This window comes from Salvelinus namaycush, chromosome 19 (genome assembly GCF_016432855.1).
Source record: "Salvelinus namaycush isolate Seneca chromosome 19, SaNama_1.0, whole genome shotgun sequence".
In the NCBI taxonomy this organism is placed as follows: domain Eukaryota; kingdom Metazoa; phylum Chordata; class Actinopteri; order Salmoniformes; family Salmonidae; genus Salvelinus; species Salvelinus namaycush.
The window spans coordinates 40,267,296-40,286,986 of NC_052325.1; the positions used below are offsets into that span (position 1 = coordinate 40,267,296).

The 19,691-nt window shown below is 42.1% G+C and overlaps 1 protein-coding gene across 1 annotated transcript in view; it reads right to left on the reverse strand.

Annotated features, from left to right (window-relative positions):
* LOC120064023 (glycerol-3-phosphate dehydrogenase, mitochondrial-like) overlaps positions 1 to 17,822 on the reverse strand; it is a 35,902-nt gene extending 18,080 nt beyond the window's left edge. The window contains exons 1-11 of the mRNA XM_039014334.1: positions 17,721 to 17,822; positions 16,959 to 17,130; positions 14,509 to 14,633; positions 13,221 to 13,318; positions 12,265 to 12,428; positions 8,367 to 8,531; positions 7,127 to 7,271; positions 6,052 to 6,245; positions 2,564 to 2,698; positions 1,172 to 1,347; positions 70 to 201 (exon numbers count right to left, since the gene is read on the reverse strand). Of these exons, the coding sequence (XP_038870262.1) occupies positions 70 to 201; positions 1,172 to 1,347; positions 2,564 to 2,698; positions 6,052 to 6,245; positions 7,127 to 7,271; positions 8,367 to 8,531; positions 12,265 to 12,428; positions 13,221 to 13,318; positions 14,509 to 14,633; positions 16,959 to 17,130; positions 17,721 to 17,822 (1,608 nt within the window). The remainder of the gene's footprint in view (positions 1 to 69; positions 202 to 1,171; positions 1,348 to 2,563; positions 2,699 to 6,051; positions 6,246 to 7,126; positions 7,272 to 8,366; positions 8,532 to 12,264; positions 12,429 to 13,220; positions 13,319 to 14,508; positions 14,634 to 16,958; positions 17,131 to 17,720) is intronic.
* Positions 17,823 to 19,691: the final 1,869 nt, after the last annotated feature.

Here is a 19,691-nt window from a genome sequence, read left to right on the forward strand (position 1 = left end):
AACTCCCGGTTGGGAATTTTGGGAAAGTGACTGGAATTTTGCAGCCCTGGATATAATGTACATACAAACCTCACTCTCAATGTAGGGGAATTCAGATACGAGGCGTTTGCCGACAATGGGCCATCGTTTGCCGGTGACATGGGCCATTTTGGCGACCTCGTAGGCCCTCCCTCCGTAGGAAGAGGCCAGATGTTGGGCCACCTGGACACCACACACATTTGCAATCCAGTTAAAATCCAAACAGAATGGGCCAATGGTCCCTCGGAAATCCATTGCATTTAAACAGCACCTTTTGATATGAGATCAATACGATGTATTAACAGTCGAGTCACTCATGGTGGAGATGGCTGCAGAGTAGACAGCATGCTTTGACTGTGATACATTATGTGCCAGAACTAAACAAAGAAGAAGTTATTTCAATTCAACCGGTTTGGTTACTTTTTTTCACTAAAGGTCACGCGCTGTCAAAAATATCAGCACATTGACCTTTTTAAACATTCCGGCAACATCAGGATCATAGATTAGGCTTTCTTCCCTATTCCGCACTAACGAAGGGTTAAATCTCATTCACACTAAGTCACAGGGGGCTGCAACTCTCTCGGCTTGTCATTTGCAGGTCATTGTACAGTTCATTTGAAGTCTAACATGGCGTGGACTGTCCTGGAGATGTGTCTGAGTGGTGCAGTGACAGAGAGAGTGCAAGCTGCACTGTTAGCACTTTTAATAGTCTGTGCTAAAAGCACTGGTGTTCTATTCACTCATTGGCCAAGATGAACACATGTGGCTCGTCATTGGGATGTCAGGGTACTTGATGGCACAATTTTCATTTGACAGCAGCTTCTGGGATTGTGTGGACTCGTGTACTAAAGGAGTCATTCAATTCAGTTTTACAAATGGGCCTGACTATTCATTAGTATCCTCCTACAAATTGATGTCATACAATTATGGCAGACCATTACTTTAAAGTTGGCACCTCAATAAATCATTACAACTACCTAAAATGATTGGTACTTTTTGAAAAATTCCCAGGTTTTCCAGAAACCCTAGGTGGAGGATTCCGGACCTTCTGCTTATTCCTTCCTGATTTCGGGAATCTTCCAGCCAGTATTTCAGGAAAACCTGGGAATGTTGGGAAAGTTAACAGAATTTTGCAACTAGTAGTTGTGCCCACCTCCACCTCCAGGCCATAGTCCTGTACCAGGCGGATGTACATGGTAGGAGTCCAGTCTTTAGCTCCCTCTAGCATCAGGCCCACTGTCTTACTGGGGCCAGCAGAAAGGTTATGGGCCTTGACTGCAGCATCCAGGGTATCCTCCGCCATGGAGCGATATGTTGTCCATTTCCCACCTAGACAAGAATTTAAAATGTGGTGTTATTATCACACTACTTGTAATAGACTTGTGCTAATATGGTGTTATTACCACACTATCTGTAATAGACTTGTGTTCATATGGTGTTATTACCACACTATCTGTAATAGACTTGTGTTCATATGGTGTTATTACCACACTATCTGTAATAGACTTGTGCTAATATGGTGTTATTACCACACTATCTGTAATAGGCTTGTGCTAATATGGTGTTATTACCACACTATCTGTAATAGACTTGTGTTCATATGGTGTTATTACCACACTATCTGTAATAGACTTGTGTTCATATGGTGTTATTACCACACTATCTGTAATAGACTTGTGCTAATATGGTGTTATTACCACACTACCTGTAATAGACTTGTGCTAATATGGTGTTATTAACACACTACCTGTAATAGACTTGTGCTAATATGGTGTTATTACCACACTATCTGTAATAGATTTGTGCTAATATGGTGTTATTACCACACTACCTGTAATAGACTTGTGCTAATATGGTGTTATTACCACACTATCTGTAATAGACTTGTGCTAATATGGTGTTATTACCACACTATCTGTCATAGACTTGTGCTAATATGGTGTTATTACCACACTATCTGTAATAGACTTGTGTTCATATGGTGTTATTACCACACTATCTGTAATAGGCTTGTGCTAATATGGTGTTATTACCACACTATCTGTAATAGACTTGTGCTAATATGGTGTTATTACCACACTATCTGTAAAAGACTTGTGCTAATATGGTGTTATTAACACACTATCTGTAATAGACTTGTGCTAATATGGTGTTATTAGCACACTACCTGTAATAGACTTGTTCTAATATGGTGTTATTACCACACTACCTGTAATAGACTTGTGTTCATATGGTGTTATTACCACACTACCTGTAATAGACTTGTGCTAATATGGTGTTATTAACACACTATCTGTAATAGACTTGTGCTAATATGGTGTTATTACCACACTACCTATAATAGACTTGTGCTAATATGGTGTTATTACCACACTACCTGTAATAGACTTGTGCTAATATGGTGTTATTACCACACTACCTGTAATAGACTTGTTACTGCTTCAATTCAAGTATAGGCCTATATTATCTCACACAGAGTAAGTTACATGTACAGCATGATTAGCATTGATAAAATGCAGTGAAACATTTGACTGTACAGACTAACCAGCTATGGTGACCAGTCCGCTGTCACTGATGTGGACAATATGATTCCTGCAGATTGACTGAGTGTCCTTGGAGTTGGGGTTTGTGACCAGCGGACGAATACCACTCCAGGCTGCCAAAACATCTCCTCTCCTCACTGCACAGGACAAAGAGTCCAGACAGAGTGAGACCTCACTCACACACACACACACACACACACACACACACACACACACGCACACGCACACGCACACGCACACGCACATGTTAGGCTACACAAAGCAGGAGACACAGCTATGAGAGTGATGGACAGCTAGTGGAATCCTTGCAAGCCTAAATAACACCTCCCTCCTCTACTGCTAGAAAATAAATGAGTTCCAACTCATACACCAAAACAGCCGCTCTCTCTTCATATCGCGGTGACATATAAAGAATTAAATATTAATATGCTGTTGTGTATCGATTGAAAAAATAGCTGCCACTATAATGGGCTGGTTGATATTTCTGAATAAAACAATGACAAACTCGTTATCAAAGGGCATTTTTTAAACATTTATGACAGCTGAGTAGCTCTGGGGCTGAAGGCCTCACGTGGGCAGTAAAAGGGGAGCAGATAGAGACAAAGCTAATTTGTACGGCTGTGCAAAGTGAAAGCTATGCATGATAAACAACATCTCTGGTTGCAACCCAAATGGAATCCTGTTCCCTATTTAGTGCACTACTTTCGACCAGGTTCCATAGGGCTCTGGTCAAAACTAGTGCACAATATAGGGGAATAGGGAAACAGCCCGCTCGGTCTCCAACTCTGGCTGCATTCAAGAGTTCACCGGCTCAGTCTGATTGACTTCAACTTTGTGGGTATACTTTCTAATCCAGTATGGTGTCCATATTAGGACAGCCTCAGAAGTCTTGCTGAGATTGATTCATACCTAAAAACCATTCAACTCACACTGAAAACATATACATTTACCCGTCCTCAAAAAATATGGCAGTGAACAAAGGACATATTCTTCCACGCAGAAATGTGGGTTGTCTGGGATGTGAAGGATACAATATGAAAAAGAGTGCCATTTTTGGATTATAAGAGACAATATGAGTTGAACTGACGGGTCCTTTGTTGGGATGACTCATTAGCAGGGAATGGAGGCCGTGTGGAAACATTCCGCCATGCAGAGAGAGGTGCGTTCCAAATGGAAACCTATTCCCTGTATAGTGCACTACTTTTGACCAGAGCCCAATGGGCCCAAGTCCAAAGTAGAGCACTATATAGGCAATAGGGTGCCATTTGGGACATAACGGAGTCCAGTCCGTACTGCAGTAGAAGAACAAAGCAGGCCCAGTGCTTCAGCTGCAGCAACAGCAGGCCAGGGGTGTGCTACTGGTACGGTCCTGTTACAGTCAGACCTGGGTTCAAAACTATGTTAAATCTTTTAAACACTATTAGCAATTGATTTAGCCTGCTTGGAGTGCCAGATGGGCGGTATTTGCAGTTTTATGACTATTCTATTGGTTCCATTGTGCCAGGCAAGCTCAATCAAGTCCAGCTGAAGTATTTGAAATGATTTCAAATAGTAATTGAACCCAGGTCTGGTTCCAGTAGGGATCTGGAACTGTCTGCTGGGTGTCACTCAGAGGTTGGTGTGACTGTGAGAAGCCATGGAGACCACTTCCTTACGGGAAGGACTGGAGGAAGGACTGAGGAGACACTGCCTGTCTACTCCAGGCCACTATGTCTCCTCTGAGGTGTCACCGCCGCATAATGTGACAAATCCCCCCTGGAAAGATCCTCCTCTTCTCCTTTCCTCTGCCGTTCAGAATTACTGGAGACTCCACGTCTGGAGCCCCAGCACGTCCACAGGCAAGGACGGAGAGATGAGACGGAGGAGAAAAGTCCGTTCCCTCATGGCCTCCGGCTCCATCACTTCACACTTGTGTGTTTTTTTTGTTCTCAGGCCGTAGGGTCTTCTGCTCTGACTGTGACCACAGGACTTGGGGAGACAGGGTCTCGCCCAGACATACGCCACATGTCAGCCTGGCGGGCCGTCCAGAGCACAGAGCATGCTGGCTGCAGCATGGAGCCGCCCGGACGCTGGTCTGAGACCTGAGCCGCAGAGCCACCATAACACATAGTCCTCCTCCATACGCTCCATACAGACAGAGCTACTGTACTGTACATGTGCCACCTCTCTACTGTCTCGAGGTCTTGGTAGAAGGAAAGCTGGGCAGCTAATGAGTAGGAAATGTGCAAAAACTTTTTGGGGTAAATCTTATGCTGGATATAGATAGATGGAAAATAATGATGGAGAATGCAGTGCTTTGGCATTACTGTGCCATTAGATTGGTTGGCCAGGAGAGGATGTGGATGTAGACTAGAATCAAGCTAATCAATCAAATAATCTCGACAACCCCTTGTGCACTGAAAACAATTAGACCACTTCTCCAAAATCAATAGCACTGCATTCTGTTTAGATACCCAACGGTCCTTCATTTAATAAAGTCTCCCTGGGTTTTGATAAACCAGTCAATCGGCAAGGCCATCAGAGGCCCTAAATCGGAAAAACATATACAAAATACATAATAAGGGCTCCAGGAAGGTCTCATAAAAATCGCAAATCGAAAACAATATAATTTAATGTGGTATTGGTTATTTTTCACTTATTCATAACAAACCTCCCATGTGGAGGTACAGTGAGTAGAAAACAGATAATCTATTTTGTCCTAAGTGTTTAGGGAAACAACAGGCAGCAATGCATTATAGTTGAAGGAAACAAAATAACTATGGAGGAAATTAAATAGGGCTTCACAAAGTTCCTATAAGAAATCCTCAGAGTGTTGTTGGTTGATGTCTCCTGTTCCTCGACTGCAGGTCCCATACATAATTAAAGCAGGAATTTGTATCTGTCTGCACTCTGTGGCCGCCTGATGAATTAATATCTGGTGGAAGTCCTACACTGTGCTACACTGCCATCACATTAGCCCATTTATATCAGTCAGCTGCTTGCTCCATCAGCTATTTGTAAATCTAGAGAGGGAAAAAAAATACTGTGAGATTGTCGGACGTGTATTTATTATCATAAATGTCTGTTATGAATTAGGTATGATTGTAACGTCATTACAGTGCCGTAAGTGTAAAAGTATAGCACACTAGTGATTCATGGCTTGTGAAGGAAATACAGTATGTGTTGACATTGCTACCTTTTTACCTTTAGCATCATGGCCTTCCTTTCCATCACCCTATGGAAGATTGAATTGAAAAACGATTCTGTATAGAATACAACCATTTCACTGATAGATCATTTTTATAAAACGATCCAGACTTCTGAAATTACTGGATATTCCAGTTATTATAAAGATCTGACTGGCTAATTGAGTTATTATATAGATAACGCATATTGCATTATCAAAAGTTTGTAAAGAAATGTCAATTCATGATTATACTAGAGATCTTCTACTCCTGCACTGTGTATCCCTCTGAGAAACCATAAGCAGGTCATTGCAGGTCATAGTCACCTTCGACATCGGGGCTGAGGTAGTTGCGGACCTCCGTGAGGATGAAGTTGATGTCCTCCTCCATGGGGATGGGGTGCGGTGTGATCTCCGTGGGCGTGTCTGTGGTCCCGGCGATGGTCATCTTCTCCCAGGGCAGGAAGAAGATGACGCGTCCGTCGCTGGTGGCTGGGTCCAGGAGCCCCATGTTGTCTGGACTGAAGGTAGGGGTGTGGTGGAGGGAGTGTGGTGGAAGTAGAGTGGGGGAAGCAAACAAGAAGACTGCATTAACCTTTGGTCTGCTGGGGGTCGTGAGCGGGCCGACTGGGGGACACCCCATAATCAGGCTCCTGTCAACGGTCTTTCCAGGAGATTAATTCTGCTGGTTTCAATTCCAGCTACGCCACTGTTCCCGTATAGTTCCAGCGACAGCATAGCACATATTGTCCTGTTTAAAACACATGCACATGGTACTGACTCAATTTAATACAGGAAACAGGGGAGGGGTAGAGGTGGCGGTAGAGGTGGCGGGCACTTTTTGTTGCCCTGCAAACACAAATAACATGCATCAACAAGAAAACCAGCACTGAGTACACTCTAAGAAAAAAGGATTCCAAAAGGGTTCTTCGGCTGTCCCCATAGGAGAACCCTTTTTGGTCCCAGGTAGAACTCTTTAGGGTACCATGTAGAACCCTATCTGGGGACTTTTAGGTTCTAGATAGCACCTTTGTTCCGAAAAGTGTAGGCATTACAGGAAAGTCTGGTTGAGTAGGCCAAAAGCTCTCTTCAAAAATCCATATTCATCTGGAGATAAACGGCATACAATGCCATCTGTTAGCTTGATTAAACTCATCTAAATGGCCTTTCGACCTAACAGGGAGTGTGAAGAAACACAAAGAGACATGATGCCCCTGAACAGAGCCCCTCAGCACCAAGCACTTGTTCTGAACCATCCATGCAAGAGCTTCTTGTATCTTAAGAGTGCCTATGTTTTGTCCTGGCTGTCCCTGTCTCGTGGCTCAGCCGATGGTGCTAATGAATTGATCAGCCAGGCGCTAATGATGCAGTGATGCAGGGGGGGGGGGGCGTTGTTTGTTACCTGTAATAGCCCGGGATGACGATGTGCACCCCAGCACTGGGCTGACAGATGTTGGGGTTCTTCTGATCATCCATTTTCCGCAGTGCATCGGTAAAAGGTCCTGTGGCATTGATAACACATTTGGCTCTGACATCAAATTCCTGCCCTATGAAAGAAAACAGCATCAATCACCAGCGGCCATTCATCTGTACCCAGTGACAACCGGGATTATTAATTTATCAGCCAACACCCCTTCCGTAATAGAGTGGCTCGCGTGTGTCCATGGGAGACTTCAGAAGACTGTAATTAATAGGAACCAGACATACCTAATTTCCCTCTCGCCTCTTTGTGTCAAAGTGCAGCCCAAGAGGCAGTGTGCGAGGGAGTGCTTTTAATGCGCACAGGGAAATGTATGCTTCCCAAATGGCATGCCATTCCCTATTTACTGCACTACTTTTGACCAAGGCCTATGGGGCGCTGATCAGAAGTAGTGCACTATGTAGGGATTAGGGTACCATTTGGGATGCAGACAATGTTTGTTAATGTGCTGCTTGATGTTGACGAGCCTTTACAATGGGGCCCATATCAAACGTAGCATGATGCTACTAAATGATCTGTTTTGACAACGACTTAAAGAACGGACTACCCTCCTAATTTGACTTGTGACACCATGTCATAACGAAAGCAGAGAAAAGCAAAACTGAACGACGTAGAAATTACATTTTGTACGAATTTTCAAGCATATAATTGTAACACCTGACACATTCATATTGTAGAGAGAAATAGGAATCCAGTCAACTGAATTAGCGCCGAATAGTGATTCAAAGTACTCTTACAAGCGCTTTCCTTGTGAGGCCTCTCTCTCACCAAAGAAAGTGAGCCGTTTCTTCTTCAGAAAGAAAGAAATCACACTTATATCTTTCAAAACATCAGGGGGCAGTCATGTGTTGAGATCCTCAAATCTTGGTTATGTTTTATTCCTCCAAAGCCACTCCTATGCGTGACATTTAAAAGGTAAGTTAAGCCATTTGGAGTACGCTAATTCCATATTATATTGCTAGCAGATCGGAAGGAGCTCTCTACACCATAAAATGCTTATAAAATATTAAAGCCCCACATTAGATCTGCGATGACTATGTGCAAAATACCACTGATTAACAGGGCTACCTAACAGGCAGGCTCTGAGAGCTAACGCCCTGTGGTGAGTGCTAGGGGGCAGGGAGGAAGGGCGGAAGCAGCGGCTTTGTAGCTGTAGTTTCACCTGTGATCACGTCCCTGCAGTGCGCTCCACAGACCCTCTCTTTGCCCATCTGAGGATCTACCCTCTTCAGTAGGTGCACCACTTCAGTGTAATTGGCTATGGCAGCCCCATACCTGGCAGCAGTGAGGGCGATGGCGAGATTCATTCGAGCGTCGTTGTGTTGTCCTGCAGCGGGGGGACAGGACCAGGGGAGAGGATGTGAGTCACCCCCAGCCTGTGACTGGTGGTATGGAAGTGTGTCGGAACCGATATGTCACATCTGTCCCTGTCACTTTGCATCAGTGGGATGGCTGCTCTGGCCACACAAGGAGCACACTTAAAGCCACAGTGGCCCTTTGGCCTGTGTGTGCTGTTCATGTGGAGCCCCCACCACCCTGCACTGGGCTGGGGGGCTCCACAAGAACAGCAGCGGGCTGGGCTCGGCAGGACTGGTCAAAGTGTTAAACCTACCAAGTATGCAGGGTTGGGAATTGATTACTTGTTCTCTAATAACCCATGCATATTTCTGTATAGAGTACACACCACATGCATGAGTGTGCCATCACTGCCTGCAAACATGAGGACACTAATTTAGTTACGTGGAACATGATCACTATAATGTGTATACTTCATACACATTGTTCAGATTCAATACGCGGTCCAATTATGAAACACAGAGGACTAGGTCAAGTGAGGACAAAATCTACTTACAAACAATCAATAATACTGCTCCTTTTCAAAATGGGTGCAAAACATGGGGAAATGATCATCGAAAATAATTATTTGCAATGTCCCTGGTACATCAGCATCAGGAGTGGGATTCTGACAGTGACGGATCTACTTGTAAAGCAGAAGATCCCTCCGCAGAATCCTTTTAATGAAGAGAGGAATCTGGTATCAAGATTTATGGATTAATCCCTTGCTGGCTTGAGAATATACCCAGATCTATATTCAAGAGTCAGGAGGTCATAAGTTTTGTAATTTAAATGAAAGGGTCTAAAAGGTGACAAATGAACAAAGCCCGGTTTCATTAGGAAGGGATTCATATGTACATCTTTGAAGATTTATCGCTGGAAAATCCTTTGGTTCAAAGTAGAGAAAAGAACAGAGATGATTAATCACTTTTAATGTTGGTGTCTTGGGCGACTTTCTTTCTATTTGTTATTGCCAGGCGAGGTTCAAGTCCTCATTGTTGGCCTTGAGGGGAAGAGAATGTTGTTACTTTGCAGGAATGTTTCTTTTGTGCCTTGATTTATTTGCGGTTTGAACGACCAGAGGCTAGGTAACTGGTAGGCTCTGCTGGTTAATGCTACCGCATGCTCCGAGCCATTCCACCACTAAGAAAAATAAATTCATTAATTGGAAACAAAAAGTAAAACATGAGAAAACAACACATTTAAAGGCCACATTTTAGAATGAATTACATACAAGAGTATGCACCCTGCCATGATGTATTAGGAGGACCATAGAATCCACTTCCTCATCTCTGTAGGCTGAATATGACCATTAGAGTGTATGGTTGGCTAACATGTGCTGTGCTGTGGGTGTACAGTCAGTGTACAGTCAGTGTCTGATCCTGGATGATTGTTGAGCCCCCTGCTGACCTCTAACCTCATGATCCACAGCTCTCTGCTATGAGCCTGGCTCCGCTGCCAGTCACACATTTGCATCATCCAGATTACAGCTACATCCATCACAATGTTAAAATAATCCGATTACAGCTACACTTACCACAATGTTCAATGTGATTTAATTCCAGGATTAGACAGATAACGTAACGGATTATTACTATGCCATATTTATAATAATGGGATTATAATCTGATAACGCTAATAATGATAATACATAATACAAATAATCTGAACATTAAAGTACAAAACATCAATAATGAGCATAGGGAGGGAGATGAGTGTCATGTCTCCCTAGAGGAGAGACAGTTGAGTGGGAGCCCCGTCCCCCTCCCCTACAGCCCCGTACCTCCTCCTCCACTATAATCCGCGCCTCCTGGAGGTACAAAACTCATTGGAGTGAGAGGAACTCCACGGCTGGACAAAATGCTGCAAAATGACAGGGACAATAATGGCATCATATCTCCCAGTCATGAGAGAGAGAGATGCTTGGCTGGGCTGACTTGTCCAATTAAATTGTTGCAGGTACAGCGGGGAACGCAGTTATTATCCCAGACGTTTCTGCGAATGACTCCTCTGGCTAAAGGAGAGGAGGGCAACGAAGGGAGGAGAGATAAATACACACAAAGAGTCTGTATTTCCTAAAAAATGCATATGAAAATGATGAAGTGTAATAATTGTCATATATCACCTTATTACAGCTATACTGTAATATTGCATAGGACATAGTAGCCTAGTGGTTAGAGCGTTGGGCCAGTAACCAAAAGGTTGCTGGATCGAATCCCCGAGCTGACAAGGTAAAAAGAAAATGGTCGTTCTGCCCCTGAACAAGGCAGTTAACCCACTGTTCCCCGGTAGGCCGTCATTGTAAATAAGAATTTGTTCTTAACTTAAATTCACTGCCATCAACTTTGAAATGGATCCATTTCAGTTGGAATATTTTGATCTATAGCTCCTCGTGTGTGTTGTTCCACAATCAATTTGATCATTTTGGACTAAATTGTATGATCTAAGGCTAAGGCATGTCTACATGTTGAAGCTATGTGAGCATGATGGCTTGAGGAATCCTGAGGAGATAAACTGAAGCAGTCAAAGCCCAATCCCACATAAGGAAGGTCAACTTTTAAAATGGCATTGCCATAATTGTTACCGATTGAATAACAGAAGGGAACAAAATGTCTGTCACACTAGCCTAACACATACAATACAACGTAATATTTTCATCCAGGTCTTCACACCTTTTAATTTTCAGTCATTTACCAAAATAGTATGATATTTAGAGAAGTGCTTTTTTAAAATAAATATATAAAATTATATTTTGACATTGAAAAAAACCAAACAGAAAAGTGATATTATAAAACAGAGCTAAATGATATAGCTCCAGCATAACACCCTCTCTCCCACTTACTTCTGCTAAATGAGTACGGATGACAGATAGATCACTGCTCAGATCGCAGCCACATTCCCTTAGAAATATGTTGCATTTTTGCAGTACATGGCAATCCACATATCCTCAAATGTTAAATGAAGTCTGACAGATAGCCTGGAGAAACCAAGTTGGGAGTTTGAGGCTACGTAGGAGACCTTGAGTAAACAGGACATGCTATGTACACCCCGGCTAACAATCAACATATGCTTTGTTTTTCTGATGCCAACACGCGGCACGGATAGCCTGGAGGAAAGATGGGTCCTGGGACTGGATGGAACCAACAAGGGATTGCCTACTGGCTATTTTCTGCTTAAAACCATGTTGTTTCTAATTTGTTTACGCTCACATAGCCAGCAATTACACTGCTGTGTACGAAAATTAGTTATTTCTATGAAGGAACATAAAAGACAAAAGATTCAGGAGATAAAATAATAATTTACATTCTATACAGGATTATAAACTGGGTGGTTTGAGCCCTGAATGCTGATTGGCTGAAAGCTGTAGTATATACCACGGGTATGACAAAAACATACTTTTTACTGTTCTAATTACGTTGGTAACCAGTTTCTAATAGCAATAAGGCACCTTGGGGGTTTGTGGTATATGGCCAATGTACCATGGTTAATGGTTGTATCCAGGCACTCCTCGTTGCGTCGTGCTTAAGAACAGCCCTTAGCCGTGGTATATTGGCAATATACCAAACCTCCTCGTGCTTTATTGCTTAATTATATCATATATGTTAGTGACACAGATTTCACTGACAAAAGTGAAAAAAAATGACTTTAAAAGGTGCAGAGTATTTTTTTTTGCAGGAATGATTGGATCAGTGGTTCTATATTTGGTGAAATGGTTTGCGGCTTACCATCATAGTAGACAATGGCTCCGACCAGTTTGTCTCTCTTCAACATAGGAAAGAGCTCCAGAGCCTTGGTCTTGGTGAGGATGTAGCTGCTCTTCAAGCACTGGGCTCCAGCCACCAGGTCGTATATCTTGATCCCTGCCCAGTAGTAGGGAAGCTGCCACCACCTCACACACAGTGGAAAAGTTACAATTAAAAGGGGAGTTCCACCACTTTTTCGCCTCATGTTCAATATCTCCAGCACCATACCAGTGTCTACATATGTGAAAACGCTGCATTTCTACGTTCTGTAATCAAAAAGATCATTAGAAAAGGTCATAAGAAAGTGCCACTTGATGATGTCATCAAGTTCTGATGATTTACTATGAATCAATTAGGTGTCATTCTGTAAGTGTATTTTTGGTTCACGCTAAATATACAATAAAGAATACATTCTGAGGTTTATGGACTATAATAGAATTGGGAAGGTAGGTATAAGATGTGCACTTCTGAGTGTGACGGATATAGGGTCTGTGTTGGCATGATGACTTTAGGCAGTGCATGGCTGAGCACTGGAAGCCAATCCGGTTTTCCCACACCCTTCAGTAATGAGACACACCTGTTCACTGCTTTAAATACCAGAGAAGGATCTTAAATGTCATGTGCAATTAATGCTCATGATACCAGGCATCACTAATCAAATCAAGCCCCTAAGTTCACACAAGGCTCAGAGAGCTGGGGTGAGATGGTGAGATTGTGAGCAGGTACAGGTGGACCATCAGCCATTTTACCCATACCCACAATGGGCCCCTCAGCCCCGGGTGATTGTCTTAAAGTTTATTGCCATTCAGGTGAACTTATCTCCATCTTCAAAACTTTATGTCTTTACCAAGGGAAAGGTTTACAGCTTCATGTGGTATTTTCGGTGGTATATGTAGTGAGAAACGATGTGAGAGGCGGAGATTGGAGGTTATTCTTACTTGTATATGGGGAGCATGATGGGTAAAAGTGCAGTCAGATGAGGGGCGATATTCAGGAGGTTGGAACGCTCATGCAGTGCTTCCTTCACCATCATATACTGGAGGAGAAAAGAAGATCAAAATGGATTACATCCAAATCAAATCAAGCTTTATTTATACAGCACATTTCAGACATGGAATGCAACGCAACGTGCTTCACAGAATAAAAAGATATATTTAAAACATTTAAGAAATAAAACAATTCCAGTAATACAATTTAAAAATGAAACAATGAACAAAATTATACAATTAAAAACATAACTGCAATAAAAAAAAAAATGGTACAAGCTCAATCGTATCCACTTAGCACTTTCTGAAGACTGGTTATATATTTTTTTCTCTCAATGCCTAATACGGTAGTGCTGAGGTCACGCGAGAAAAAATACTGAACTACACTGACTCTTATCAGAGTAGCTAATATAACCATTAAGTGTGAATAAATAGCCATTTAACCGCTTAATCCTAATGGCGTGCTATGAAATACAGTAACATCAGGTTCATTGTATTTCTTTAGAACAACAGATATACAGTATACATGGGTCATGTCTTCTTAAGTGACGGATTTAAATGATATAATGGTGATTAGTCATTTACTAGAAGAAACATGTAAATGTTATTGTTATCATGGATGACCAAAGTGGCCGGCCCAAAGCAAATATGGAATGAATTGCCTTAATTTGCTTTCTATTTCCTCGCTGGCTGGTAGAGTAGGTGAGTAGTCTGTACTTTGCTGCACTGCTTCTGACTTTGCAGTTATGTTTCCTGCAATCACACTAATTGGCCCCTTCTCCAGCTCACCTCCAAGACCCCAGCATGTTCAAACAGATAGGAAAAAAAGACATAAAAAAAAAAAACACAGCCCTAAAATAATGAGATTCTTCAAGTGCTCTGAAATGTAACAGAAAACTGTGACATTTGAGTTCAAACCTGGGTGACTCTTCTTAACAATAAATAGACCAAAGAAGGCCCAAATGCTTTATTCCTCCCATTACTCTGATATAAATGTCCTGTATTAGCCTAATTCCCGTCTTGATAATGACAGGGGCGCTAGCTACTCCTTCCTCTCTTTCCCAGTTGTAGGAATTTTTTGAAATAACTTAGAAAATCATAGGCACTCACTCAAGGCGAGCGTGTCAAGACCTTTTTTGAATGAAAAATGATTCCAGATGGTAAATAAAGCAATATGACCAGACAGACCAGGAATTCACCGGATAAGTGTCAGCTGCAGAGAAAAAAATGAAGCATTTACCTGTTCGTAATCTAATTTCACAATGGCTTTCTGTAGATATCGGACTCCTCCGTGAATGAGCTTGGTGCTCCGGCTGCTGGTCCCAGATGAGAAATCGTCTCGCTCCACCAGGGCAGTTTTAAGATCTGACGGCGGGAAGGGAACCAAGGCAACAGATCAACAGCAAGCTGAGATTTGGCTACTTATTGTCCCAAATGTTTAGAATACATCACACATTATTTTCATATGCATGTACTTCTGCTGTAATAACGGATGATGGAAGAAATATTGTGCAGGCATACATATTCCATTGGGTAAAAACTGCAAACATTTTCATTACACCGACTCCATGAACCACAAAAACTAGTCAAAATGTTTGATAATAATTCAAGGACCTAACAAGTAAAACAATTAATAAAAAAGACTGTACAAATCACTTTACTTAATCATGTTTTTGTAATGATATTGTTATCAAAAAGGAGAGTATATTGGAGGAGAAATTGTCTGACTTCCATAAAATTCATTAACATTGAAACTGCTCCTCACTCCCACCATTAGAGGCTTGTTTGCTGTCCCTGACAGATAGACACCGTAAATCCCCATTTTGAAAGGAAGAAAGGGAAAATAAATGTGGATTAGGAAAGGGGGATACGGCGGGGGTTTACAAAACCCCTGCTATTTCACCATTAGACAGTCAAATCGATAAAGGAGAAAAACAGCTTAAAGAAACCTCTAACCAAGTTTCAAGTTTTAATGGCACATGCACAAGTACAGTGAAATGCCTTTCTTGTAAACTCAAAACCCAACAATGCACACAAGAAATAAGAATAGGAAGTATGAAATACACAATAAAGTAAGTAAGACAAAGGAGACGATCGTGGACTACAGGAAAAGGAGGGCCGAACACACCCCCATTCACATTGAAGGGACTGTAGTGGAGCAGGTCGAGAGTTTCAAGGGCCTTGGTGTCCAACTCACCAACAAACTATCATGGTCCAAACACACCAAGAAAGTCGTGAAGAGGGCCCGACAATGCCTTTTCCCCCTCAGGAGACTGAAAAGATTTGGCATGGGCCCCAAGATCGTCAAAAAGTTATACAGCTGCACCATCGAGAGCATCCTGACCAGTTGCATCAGCGCCTGGTATGGCAACAGCTCGGCATCCGACCTTAATAAGGCGCTACAGAGGGTAGTGCCTACAGCCCAGTACATCACTGAAGCCAAGCTTCCTGCCATCCAGCTTCTACACCTGCATTGCTTGCTGTTTGGGGTTTTAGGCTGGGTTTCTGTACAGCACTTTGAGATATCAGCTGATGTAAGAAGGGCTATATAAATACATTAGATTTTTTGATATACTAGGCGGTGTCAGAGTAAGGCCCAAAAAATTGTCAAAGACTCCAGTCATCCAAGCCATAGACTGTTCTCTCTGCTACCGCACTGTAAGTGGTACCGGAGCGTCAAGTCTAGGTCCAAAAGGCTCCTTAACAGCTTCTACCCTCAAGCCATAAGACTGCTGAACAATTGATCAAATGTCCACACAGACTTATATATTTTTTTTTACTTTAAAAAAACAACATTGTTTTAATTAAATTTTATTTAGTCAAACATTTTCTTAACTCTATTTTCTTAAACTGCATTGTTGGTTAAGGGCTTGTAAGTAAGCATTTCACGGTACGGTGTTGTATTCGGCGCATGTGACAAATAACATTTGATTTGAAGTAAGCATACTATATACAGGAAATATTTGAAAAGTCAGTTCCGATACCATATTTACAAGTGCAGGGATACTGGAGCAGCATAGATAATTGATTAGGATGTAATGGTAACCGCAAGAGAAACCCTCATCAGGGGAATAAAAGAGACATCTTTCAATTATTGGTGATTGGACTCTTCATCTCTTCCGGGGAAAAGAATCCTAGCTATTCAAGCTATTCTGGAGTTCCAGCCTCCGTAGCTGGCTTCTGAAGCTCCTTACAGACTGAACCCCAGGGAGATGGCTTGGAGGCAGCTTCAGCACCATGACTAGAAGGTTATGCAACATCAGGACAGAGAATATCCTCCCGATGCTGTGAGGGAGGACTGGAACAAAAGTGTCCAGTAGCTCAAAATCCTTGCTAAATGCGGATTCAAATTGCCGCTGTTGTGAAAGCTGAATAAAGGGGATTCATCCGAATTTGAGAGAGAAAAATGTGTGAGACTAATCAAAATAGTTTTGCCTTAATAGTTTGTGATATTCACAATGAAGTGGTCATAGTTTATGTACAGCAATCAGCCAATTTCACTATGTTTCTTAGCAGTTATTTTACAGAGATGAGTCATTCCATGAGCCCAGATTATTATTTGTTGATGATGTTCTAAAACATGATGATAGAAATTATACACATGCAAAAGACATGCAGGGGAAAGGACAGTTAACACATTAGGAACAACTGATAGACTGCAAGTGACAAAGACTGCAAAAGGCAACTTACTCCGTGTCACGGCGTCTAAGGCACAACCTGAGCCCGTGGCTCCTCCCCCTACAACGAGAACATCAAACTCCTGGGTGTTGCGTAAGGCCGTTAGCTGGGCTTGCCTGGACGGGAGCTCATCTTGGAAGGCCATGTTCACCTGTTCAACCGCCTCCACGCGCGAGAGTCGAGCCTAGACCATCCACGCAAACAAACCAGTCATCCATTTCATTGTCATATGACTCCAGGGGACAGTGCACATTAATAAATGTGTTTCATTATTATGCATGTCTTCACATTCTTTATGATGGATTTAGGAAAAAAGAAACCAGGCATTTTCTGTGGGGGGAAAAAACTCAGACCCTACCAAGGAATAAAAAACAATAAATCACATGCTAATTTATTACAACCTCCCTACTACCCCACCCCATTTCAAAATATTGTCCATCTAGATTAATGGCAAAATCTGCATGCTACATGCATATATGTTAAGCTAAGATGGTAAAGTACAATAAAAGAGCATTACACCAAACAAAAATGAAGTAAAGTAGTCTATTAGGAGGGAAGGGATTAACCTTCCCAAACCATCTGCTGATAACTGGGCCTAATCGTTTCCACACATAAACGTTTTAATACATCAAGAAATTGAGATCTACAAGGACAAACATTACCAAGGTCACCAAAAAGTAAGTTGATTTCTGCACATACAGTATTTGACCTGGCTGACATGCAGTCTTCAAGTTTCACTGTAGAATTTCAACAACGTGGACGCTAGAGGATCACCTGTTTTTTCCTGTATTCGGTCAGCTTTGTTAGGCCATAAAAGGCTACCAAGCCTCCACTTGCTACGACAGCAGTTCCTTTGACTGCCTTTCGGATCGCCATGCCTCCTGTAAGACAAACTACAACTGGAACTGAGAAAAACACACATCACTAGTCATGATACTAATCTGCATTTGAAAGCAGTTGGTATTAACATACCCCTTCATTTTTTGTATGTTCAGTTTGCTCAAAGTTCAGGAAGTTGCTCTCAAGGGCGTTAGCGTTGTGTTGGCTAATGTAACCTGACTAACAGTGGTGGTTTGGTGTGTGACTTTTTCCTGAAACCATCAATCTCAACCAGAGCCTAGCCCAGGGATAATCAATTCGATTCAGCCACGGGCCAATTTTTCTTGAGTGAAGGGTCAGTGGGACAGAACATAATTGCAAATATTTGGAGACTGCAAATTGACCGTAAAAGCCCAAACAGATATACAGTTGAAGTCGGAAGTTTACATACACCTATGTTGGAGTCATTAAAACTCGTTTTTCAACCACTCCACACATTTCTTGTTAACAAACTATAGTTTTGGCAAGTCGGTTAGGACATCTACTTTGTGCATGACACAAGTCATTTTTCCAACAATTGTTTACAGACAGATTATTTCACTTATAATTCACAGTATCACAATTCCAGTGGGTCAGAAGTTTACATACACTAAGTGGGCTGTGCCTTTAAACAGCTTGGAAAATTCCAGAAAATGTCATGGCTTTAGAAGCTTCTGATAGGCAAATTGACATAATTTGAGTCAATTGGAGGTGTACCTGTGGATGTATTTCAAGGCCTACCTTCAAACTCAGTGCCTCTTTGCTTGACATCATGGGAAAATCAAAAGAAATTAGCCAAGACCTCATAAAAAAAATTGTAGACCTCCACAAGTCTGGTTCATCCTTGGAAGCAATTTCCAAACGCCTGAAGGTACCACGTTCATCTGTACAAACAATATAAACACCATGGGACCACGCAGCCGTCATACCGCTCAGGAAGGAGACGCATTCTGACTCCTAGAAATGAATGTACTTTGGTGCGAAAAGTGCAAATCAATCCCAGAACAACAGCAAAGGACCTTGTGAAGATGCTGGAGGAAACAGGTACAAAAGTATCTATATCCACAGTAAAACGAGTCATATATCAACATAACCTGAAAGGCCGCTCAGCAAGGAAGAAGCCACTGCTCCAAAACCGCCATAAAAAAGCCAGACTACGGTTTGCAACTGCACATGGGGACAAGAGAAATGTCCTCTGGTCTAATGAAACAAAAATAGAACTGTTTGGCCATAATGACCCTCGTTATGTCTGGAGGAAAAATGGGGAGGCTTGCAAGCCGAAGAACACCATCCCACCTGTGAAGCACGGGGGTGGCAGCATCATGTTGTGAGGGTGCTTTCTGCAGGAGGGACTGGTCCACTTCACAAAATAGATGGCATCATGAGGATGGAAAATTATGTGGATATATTGAAGCAACATCTCAAGACATCAGTCAGGAAGATAACTCTTGGTCGCAAATGGGTCCTCAATTCTATAGAACATTTGTAGGCAGAACTGAAAAAACTTGTGCGAGCAAGGAGGCCTACAAACCTGACTCAGTTACACCAGCTCTGTCTAGAGGAATGGGCCAAAATTCACCCAGCTTATTGTGGAAAGCTTGTGGAAGGCTACCTGAAACATTTGACCTAAGTTAAACAATTTAAAGGCAATGCTACCAAACACTAATTGAGTGTATGTAAACTTCCGACCCACTGGGAATGTGATGAAAGAAATAAAAGCTCAAATCATTCTCTCTACTATTATTCTGACATTTCACATTATTAAAATAAAGTGGTGATCCTAACTGACCTAAAACAGGGAATTTTTACTAGGATTAAATGTCAGGAATTGTGAAAAACTGAGTTTAAATGTATTTGGCTAAGGTGTATGTAAACTTCCGACTTAAA